Genomic DNA, 9,897 nt, shown 5'->3' on the forward strand with positions numbered 1-9,897 from the left:
ACAAAAAAAAAAAAAAAAAAAAAAGTCTGAGCAGCCAATTTGCTGTCTCTGGCTTCAGTTCTCTAAGAATGGGGACCAAATTCCTGAGCGCAGTGGTGACGGGGAATTAATTTTGAGGATGGGAGAAGTGGGTGTCAGAACGTGTCAGGCTGTAGGCAAGCAGTCAAGTGGATGATTCTGGGTGATTTCTTTGACTTGGACAAACGGATAGCAGCTTGAAGAACCAAAATATCTTCAAGACAGTGGTTAATAACATGTATAAAACCTAAAAGAAAAAAAGGTTATGAACTTGTAATTTAGGGCTAAGCAAAGCATTCGTTTAATTGCACAAACCGTCTCGAGCAACTCTTCTGTGCCAGGCACTGTCACAGACAGATGCTGAGAATACAGAAAGCGTTAAGACCTGACCCCCTACCCCCAATATGCGCATCAGGGAAAGGCGAGGAGGGCGAATTTGTAAATAAATTGCAGGAACAACGGTGCAATAAGCAGCGGGTTCAAGGTACAAGCAAGGAAGGGCAGAGAAGGCTTCACTGAGGAAGTGAGGTCTGGGCTGAATTTTGAAGAGCCGGTTACGTTTTTTCAGGTGGAAGCAGGTGAAGAATATTCCAGACACAGGGAACAACGTGTGTAGCCACATAGCATTAGAATAGTGAGTGGTTCAGTACTACTAAGAGATTGGAAAATATGAGGAAGGAAAGTCCGGAGATGGGGCAGGAAGGGCTGGGAGGTGCCAGGTTAGGAAGGGCCTCCTAATGCCTGGAGGACGGGTAGTGCTGGTGCAAACAGGCTTGAGGTATTTTTTTAAACGTGGGGTAATGATTGCATACATGAGAGTCACCAACTTACAGGAGGGCTGTGTTTTAAGCGTTGGAACTGAGACCTCACTGACATCATGTTGACATTCCTTGGCTTGCCAACCAAAATCTGTTGAAGGGGCTTTTAGGCTGGAATGTAGGATCCTAACCAAGTAATTTCTCAGGTCTTCAGTTTTTTTCGTCAATAAAATTCAAGGCTTTGCTGTTGATCAACTCTATCACTTCATATTACGACCTACTCACATACTGAACATTTCTATGGGGAAAAAAAAATGTATACACTAATTCTGGAATCCAGTAACTTCTTTTCCCACCAAACCGCAAGTAGGAAGGAATTGTTTCTGCCTTTCTCCCAGAGCAGTTCTCATTAAGACTGGAGAAGCAGGTTGTAAGCATTTGTATTTTCCAATGACTCATAAGTTGGGCTGCCTACACTTTAACATACTTTATTATTCATTAGGCCTTTTTGCACGTCTTAAAATTATGTAAACTTTCTGAACCTTGGTTTCTGCATGTGTAAATTGGGGTTACTGTATATAAATAAAGTAGTTGGATCAGTCTTTTGTATCCAAGTGCTCAGAGTGGGGTAGCAGAGGGTAGCTCAGAAGTTCGGAACGTGGGCTTTGACTTGGGTTCCTGAGACCTGGGTTCTGATACCTCGCTCTACCATTTACAACGTGAGCAAGTTTCTTAGCCTCTTTTCGATTCCTTGCTTGGAATTAGTTTTGAGAATTATATAAGAATAGCTGGGAGAATTAAATAAGGCCATGCATGTATAACATGTAATTTGCTTGGTAAAGCTGAAACTGGATACACCTGTACAAACATTTTTTGAACAATAACAATGTTTGGGGTCATATACAAACTGCTTGTGGGTACAGACACAGCTCACGAATAGAAGAGAGCTGACAGCAACTTTTTCTTGTAATGAGGGCACAGAGGGCATTCCCTTTTCATCAGCAAAATAAAATTGTACAAATGTTCTCAGTGATATCAATGGGAAGTTATTCTCTGCTCCAATTTATAGAAGACTGAATTGTGCATTCATATTAATAGTACCCATAATAATGGAGAAAAAATGAGTAGCAAAAATAAATATAAATCACAAGAATAAAGCCTAATTACTTTGCAAATCCAAAATGCAGTTTTACCCATGTCCAGTATACTTAGTTTTAAGAAATGGATTCCTATAAATTTTAATGTGGGGCTTCCCTGGTGGCGCAGTGGTTAAGAATCCGCCTGCCAGTGCAGGGGACACGGGTTCAAGCCCTGGTCCGGGAAGATTCCACATGCCGCGGATCAACTAAGCCTGTGCACCACAACTACCGAGCCTGAGCTCTAGAGCCCACAAGCCGCAACTACTGAGCCCGCGTACTGCACCTACTGAAGACCGGGCACCTAGAGCCCATGCTATGCAACAAGAGAAGCCACCACAATGAGAAGCCCGCACAACACAACAAAGAGTAGCCCCCACTCACCGCAACTAGAGAGAGCTCGCGCATGGCAACAAAGGCCCAACGCAGCCAACAAATTAAAAAATAATGATAATAAATTAATTAAAAAAAAAAAAGAAACGTTACATAATTTTGGGATGACAGAAAGCAGTGGCTAAACTGAGATTCAGGCCCAGGACTATCTCACTTCAAAGCCCCATCTGCAATGCCAGCATCTTCTGTGTACCTTATGTATACAAGGAACAATGCTGAGAATGCTTATTGAATGGTGGCTAATTTAACTGACCAGGCATCTCTCAGGATTTACACCAGTAAATTCATTTGGTCTGTAAATCCATAGCAATTAGAGTAGCTTTCAAGAGTTTTATAAAAGGCAATTAGAAGGAAGGGATACTTAAATATATGTGCCCATCTAAAAAATTCATAAATGTTTCTTCTGAACGTTTGAAACAGTTATTTCCTTTTTAAAAGTATTTTTTGTTGTTGAAGCCAGCGTTTGGGGCAGAGGAACTGTACCCAAGTAAAGTATTTATTCAAGAAACTGATTTATCTTTGGGAATCTTGGGGACACCAGATGATCTTTGTAAAATAGGAATTTGACTGTTCCCTTGCTCAGAACTCTTCATCTGCTGTTAAGGAGAGGATTGGAGATTAGGCAGCAGACACTCTAGAAAGTGGATTCGTTTATGACAGTGGCACAGGAGTTGTTGCCCCACTGCCTGTTTTATATCACCCATGAGCTAAGAATGAATTTTATAATTTTAAATGGCTTTTTAAAATCAAAAGAAGATGTGAAAATGTATGAAATTCAAGTTTCAGTATCCGTAAAACATTTTTTGGCACAGAGACATGCTCATTTGTTTATGTATCATCTATGGCTGCTTCTGCGTTGCAACGGCAGAGCTGAATTGTTAAGGCAGAAACCCTACAAAGCCTGAGATATTTGCTCTCTGGCCCTAGTCTGGTGCTTGCTCTAGAGGGAGTGATTAAGAGTGCAGACTTTGGAGTCAGATGGAACGGGGCTCAAAACTCAGTTCGTGTGCTTGTAAAACGTTGTAGCCATTTAAGGAGACGAGGTAAACTCAGAAGAGCTGACTTAGGGATTTCTGCCTTCTACCAAGGAGAAATGAGCATGATTAGAAGTGTCTACAGTTCTTTTACTTGGCAGTGTAATAATAGAGAATACAAGAATATAGCTAAAGTGAAACTTTATACAATATCTAATTGCAGTTACCTTAAGCAACCCTGTCTCAGCATTTTTGCACATGCCACTTACACTAGTGAGGACTCCTGAGTGCCAGGACCAGCACTCCCAGCTCAAACTGGCTTAAACAATGAGGGGAATGGTCTCTCTCAAAACTGAAAAACACAGATATAAGGCATGTTTCAAGCTCCACTGCTCTGAAATCTCTGCCTTCTTTCCTGTACTGGCTTTGTCCTCACGCTGGCTATGGGGACATGGCTGCAGCGGATCCAGACCTCTCATCTTTGTAACACGTGGACACCCCCAACCAGTGAACCAGAGACTGAGCTTCACTCCAATCGGGCCAATCTCAGGTCTCCCACCAGCCCCTGAACCAGTCTCAGTGGTAAGAAGAACGGGAGTCAGTCCCACCCCAGTGGCACCAAGGAAAGGCAGGCTGAATGTGGGGAGAAAGCCAACAGTGTCCACTATAGAGTTGTGTATAAGATATTACCTATAACATGTTTATCAAGAAAACCAGTCCATAATGTACTAGGTATTTCATTTTTCACCTCTCTTTGAAACTAATGCCACTTATGTTTTCATTCAACTAGCCCTATGCCAAGAAGTTCAACGAGGGTAGCTTGGTTCCTGCCTTAAAGATACAAAATCCGAGGGCATCCCTGGTGGCGCAGTGGTTGAGAGTCTGCCTGCCGATGCAGGGGACACGGGTTCGTGCCCCGATCTGGGAAGATCCCACATGCCGCGGAGCGGCTGGGCCCGTGAGCCATGGCCGCTGAGCCTGCGCGTCCGGAGCCTGTGCTCCGCAATGGGAGAGGCCACAACAGTGAGAGGCCCGCGTACCGCAAAAAACAAACAAACAAACAAACAAACAAAAAAATGTTTAATAACAAATCAATGTAATGTTTGGACAGTGAGTGGTTTCCCAGATTAATACAAATATACACAACCATGCAAAGCAAACTAAACGCTGAAATTTATCATTTCCATAAACAGTGGTTTTTAAACTGTTGTCCAGTGAGTTTGGGTATTTTTCTTCCTGCTTCAGTTTCAACTTCAGCAACAACTGAGTGTAGCACATTTTCCTGCTTTGTTTATTTTGCAACTTAAAAAAAAAAAAAAAAAAAAAAAAAAAAAGATACAAAATCCGAGGTTGTGGTCCTAACGTTTGGGTCCCCGGCGTCTGGTTTCTTCCCCGCAACATCGAGAGCTAATGAGTCTGAACTACCTGCACTGTGTTAGATCACGTGATCCGATCTGGAAGCTGCCCCCGGCCTTCCAGCATTGTGGATACTGGTACCCTTTGAGGGATTCTTGTGTATCAGTACAAATGGAATAGAAATTTTAAAATATTTATTGCCTTATAAGAAAGCTTTTACCGTTTTTAGTTTGAGGTAACAGCTGTCATCTATAAAGTTGATTGATGTGTTTATGTGTAAAGAAGCCTACATAATATGATTTGGGCTAGTCATAATGTGTTGTAGGAGAATTTAGAAATATAATGACCTCTTAATTACCCATAATTGGATTCTCTTTGTAAAAATCTAAAACAAATAAAGCGAAAAAAGCAAACGTTCACTTTTAACCTGCAAACCCTTGCATGGAAAGTCTTAAGTTCTTATTTTAATAAAACTGAGCCATTCATGCCAGAAAATCCAGCGAGGAGGCCTTTATTTCTATTTCAGGTGTACAGATTCCAAGACTGGCTGGTTGTTATGATTCCACACCCTCCAGCACAGTGATTTTTAGGTCGTACAGTTGCCATTATATAATTAAACATTCCTATCATGCTTAACATTTGTTTCCTGAAATGAACTTTAATTCAACACTGAAAAAGTGCCAAGTCTCATTGAGACATATGAGATTTCTAATCCTTTACAGGATCACAGAAATTTAGAAGATTTATAAGCTTCACGGCTGACAGATTTTGCTTTCACAGTGTTGAAATTATCACCTTCCTGCCTTTCTGAGCTCTCGTGCTGACTTTTCTCCCATCGAGGTTTATTCTCGCTGCGTGGGACTTACAGCCGCATTAGACCTGGACAGGGTGGCAGAGATTGAGATCTGCTCCTCCCGTTAAGGCTTCTGGCTCTAGGAGTGTTCTTTAAATCAAAAGAGCTAATTAGCTTCCTTGAAACATCCTGTTTGCAGTTCCCTGGGGAAGGGGAAGCTGAGACAACCGGCTTAAAGAGATTTTTAATTAGACTAGTGCTTTTTCAGGCAAGAAGTGATTCCACCTCTGCCTCTGGGAGACCGGGAAGAGAGAGAAGCCAAGCAGGAGGGGCAGAGAAACGGGAGGACTTTTGTGTGTTTTCTAAGATTAGGATGATTTACTTGTTAAGTTTCAAGTACTGAGAACTCTCACATCAGCACGTATTTGGTTGTGCTTTCCAAAGCACTGTTTTGAATTATCTGCGACACAGCGAAGTTTGAGCAGAATTTTAGTGGACTTTTTTTTCAGCCAGCCTACAAGACCCCCTCCCTTGTGATTTTTCAGACTGGTGCTGATAGCACTTGGGTGCATTTTGGGGGACGGTGCACATAACCTTTCCGGTGATGTTGCACCTCCTCAGAGAGGCTGCTTCCTAATGCCTCTGTATCCTCCATCTGTGGGTCAGCTGAATTTGGTAACTGGAAGTGGAAATGCGAAAGGTGCTCATCTTATCCCTTTTCTCTTCGTTCACCTTGGGAGGGAGGACTTTCCAGCCTCCGCTAGAAAAATCTCTGCCGCCAATTAGGAAAATATTGTTAGTGGTTAATAATTTCCTGTTTTTAATTTTACAGTCAACGACGTTATTTTTAGATACCAAAGTCGTTGTCTTAATGTTAAACTACTCTGCTTGGGATGAATAATATTTACTTATAAATACTTCTTAGAACTAATGCTGCATATTTAAATTACAGAGAATTTTTTTTCTTAGAAGAAAACTCCCTCTTTTCTTTCCTTCAGGAATGCTACATGACATCCCTGTTGCTTGGTGAGTAATCAGACATGTAAACAGGACCTCAAGAATCAAGCTACATTCAGAGAAGACTTACTTAGAAACACTGGAGAGGACACCATGGAGTGCAAGACTGAGGGAAAAGAAAGATACCAACACAGTTTGAATTTACTGAATAAAATTAAGAACATGAGAGAACTAGCAGAGATGATTGATGTTGTGCTCATCGCAGAAGGGGAGAGATTCCCTTGCCACAGGCTGGTCCTGGCTGCATTCAGTCCTTATTTCAAAGCGATGTTTACCTGTGGACTACTTGAGTGTACTCAGAGGGAAGTCGTACTTTACGACATCACAGCAGAAAGTGTGTCGGTGATATTAAATTATATGTACCATGCGGCTTTGGAGATCAGTAATGCCAACGTACAGACTGTGGCTGTGGCCGCCTATTTTATGCAGATGGAGGAAGTCTTCAGTGTGTGTCAGAAGTATATGGTGGACCATATGGATGCCTCGAACTGTTTGGGTATCTATCATTTTGCAAAGCAGATTGGAGCTGAGGATTTAGCTGATCAATCAAAGAAGTATTTATATCAGCACTTTGCTGAGGTGAGCTTACATGAAGAGATACTAGAAATTGAAGTGCACCAATTTCTGACGCTTATTAAATCAGATGACCTGAACATATCCAGAGAGGAGAGCATTCTGGACCTAGTTCTGAGATGGGTAAATCATAACCGAGAACTGCGCACAGAGCATCTTGTGGAACTTCTGAAGCACGTTAGGTTGCAACTGGTAAATCCTTCTTTTTTAAGACAAGCCCTGAAAAGGAACACAATGCTTCTGTGTGATGCAAACTGCATTGACATCATTCAAAACGCATTCAAAGCCATCAAGACCCCTCAACAGCACTCTCTCAATCTTCGTTATGGCATGGAGACTACCAGTCTTTTGCTGTGCATTGGCACCAACTCTTCAGGAATCAGGTCGAGACACAGGAACTACGGAGATGCCAGTTTTTGCTATGATCCTGCATTGCGCAAGACCTATTTCATCCCGTCTCCCAAGTATGGGGAGGGTTTAGGCACTGTGTGTACTGGTGTTGTCATGGAAAACAACACTATCATCGTGGCTGGAGAAGCAAGTGTCTCTAAACTCTCCAGACAAAAGAGCAAGAATGTTGAAATCTACAGGTTAGTATCTAGCCATATACTTGGAACTTTGTTTCAATTATCTTGCTTTGACATTAGCAGCCTAAGTACTTCTGAGTGATCACATCTTAAATTACATGTGGTCAGAATTACCCTGTGATCACGTATTTCACATAGATGAAAAATTCATAATGAAATCATCCACATTTTAAAACTATTTTTCTCTCCCTTTCATTATTAAGAACATATAGTTGAATTTGCATAAGTTAAATGTATATACTTTATGATTCCTCTGTATATTTTCACTCTTAGCTTTCACTATTCATATGCTATAATTGCTTTGTTTTTGAAGAGCTGAATATAACTTTTAACGAGAAGAAAAGTTTATTAACACTGATGCCTTTGAACTGAATTTTATTAGTTCACAATTCAGAGTAATAAGTAATTTCTCTTCTTGACCAAAAAGTACTATTTATCTGTCAGTTTTCATTCTGTACTTTTTTAAAAAAATTTATTTATTTTTGGCTGTGTTGGGTCTTCATTGCTGCACGCGGGCTTTCTCTACTCGTGGTGAGCGGGGGGCTACTCTTCATTGCGGTGTGTGGGCTTCTCATTGCGGTGGGTTCTCTTTGTTGCAGAGCATGGGCTCTAGGCATGCGGGCTTCAGTAGTTGTGGCTTGTGGGCTCAGTAGTTGTGGCTCGCAGGCTCTAGAGCGCAGGCTCAGTAGTTGTGGCGCACGGGCTTAGTTGCTCCACAGCATGTGAGATCTTCCCGGACCAAGGCTTGAATCCGTGTCTCCTGCATTGGCAGGCGGGTTCTTAACCACCGCGCCACCAGGGAAGTCCTCCATTCTGTACCCTTAATGAGTGGGTCTTTGCTAAACCTCTAATAGTGTGAGATGTTTGTAGCCTAAGAATTCTGCAACGTAGAACTGTGAGAGGGACAGGAGTGCCTGCTAAGAAGTAGCATGTGTCTAGGTGCTGTGCGAGGACAGAAAGATGTTTCCTGTTGCTCAGCAAGAATTCAACCCTTAAATCTACCTGGGTGAATAAGAGTCATACGTGTAGGTCCTTGAGCTCTCCTTGCACTCCCTCCCCTCTCTGGGCCCTCGTAGCACAGTTTCTCAGGCTTTTCAGCCGGTAAGTGATTCTCGACAGCAAAGTGGGGACAGAGAAGGAATGAGAGGTCTGCTATTTTCCTGTCATCTCTCCTCGCTGCAGTGCGTGCTTCAGGCTCTCGGCCCGTCCCGCTGTCACCTTCACACGTTGAGCAAGTGTCCCTTCTTCCCAGCAGTGGGGGCGGGAACACAAGCCCTGGATAGTGACTGGCCCTCTGCCTGCAGTGACAGAGCTGTCACTGAGCAGCAACAGGTACAGGCCCTCAGGTGCTTGTGGGAAAGGGGGCCTGGTTCTCCTGGGACGGATCCTCTGGGTCCCTGACATTTGTTTCCTACTTGCTCTTGGCTGGGTGCCCTTCTTTTCACCTTAGAGCCTCCTGTACAAGAACCCCGGGTTCTTTAGATACCTATTTTCTTCCTCTTAAAGGTAGTGCAGGGCTTCCCTGGTGGCACAGTGGTTAAAGAATACACCTGCCAATGCAGGGCACGTGGATTTGAGCCCTGGTCCGGGAAGATCCCACATGCCACGGAGCAACAAAGCCTGTGCACCACAACTACTGAGCCTGAGCTCTAAAGCCCGCAAGCCACAACTACTGAAGTCCGCGCGCCTAGAGCCCATGCTCCGCAGGAAGAGAAGCCGCCGCAGTGAGAGGCCCGCGCACCGCCATGAAGAGTAGGCCCCGCTTGCCGCAACTAGAGAAAGCCCGTGTGCAGCAACGAAGACCCAATGCAGCCAAAAATAAAATTAATAAGTAAATTTTAAAAAATAAAGGTAGTCCACAACTCTGCCATCAGAGTTAATTGTTAACAAACGTCCAACCCTCTCAAAGTGTGTGTTTTCATCCTTGAAAGTCTTTCCTCTTAACTGTTTTTGAATGCCTGCTTCCCTTTTTGTGCGTGTGTCTAACTACACACCCCGCGTTTCCTTTCTTTCCTGTCTTGATCTCACGCCGGTTCCCATCACCAACAGCTCTTCCACGTTGGTCAGAATTAGGGTAAAACTATCAGTTGCCCTCCTCACTTCTCGCAATAATGAAACTGTCAGCAAGGCAAATAAAGAGATTATCAGAAGCACTGCTTGAGGCTTACGTGAGACTCGCAGTGCTGTCTGCATAGTTAAGGTCTGACAGTACCACCCGAGGTCACCGTCTTTGGTCCACTCCTGCCACATCATCTCTGCTCCTTACCCCGACTACCTTTGCCGAGACGCTCT

At 43.3% G+C, this 9,897-nt stretch overlaps 1 protein-coding gene across 1 annotated transcript in view; it reads left to right on the plus strand.

The window, feature by feature from the left end:
• The first annotated feature begins 6,538 nt into the window (after positions 1 to 6,538).
• KBTBD12 (kelch repeat and BTB domain containing 12) overlaps positions 6,539 to 9,897 on the plus strand; it is a 45,453-nt gene continuing 42,094 nt past the window's right edge. The window contains exon 1 of the mRNA XM_007465267.1: positions 6,539 to 7,608. Within this exon, the coding sequence (XP_007465329.1) occupies positions 6,539 to 7,608 (1,070 nt within the window). The remainder of the gene's footprint in view (positions 7,609 to 9,897) is intronic.

This window comes from Lipotes vexillifer, unplaced genomic scaffold (assembly GCF_000442215.2).
Source record: "Lipotes vexillifer unplaced genomic scaffold, Lipotes_vexillifer_v1.1 scaffold1115, whole genome shotgun sequence".
Taxonomy (NCBI): Eukaryota; Metazoa; Chordata; class Mammalia; order Artiodactyla; family Lipotidae; genus Lipotes; species Lipotes vexillifer.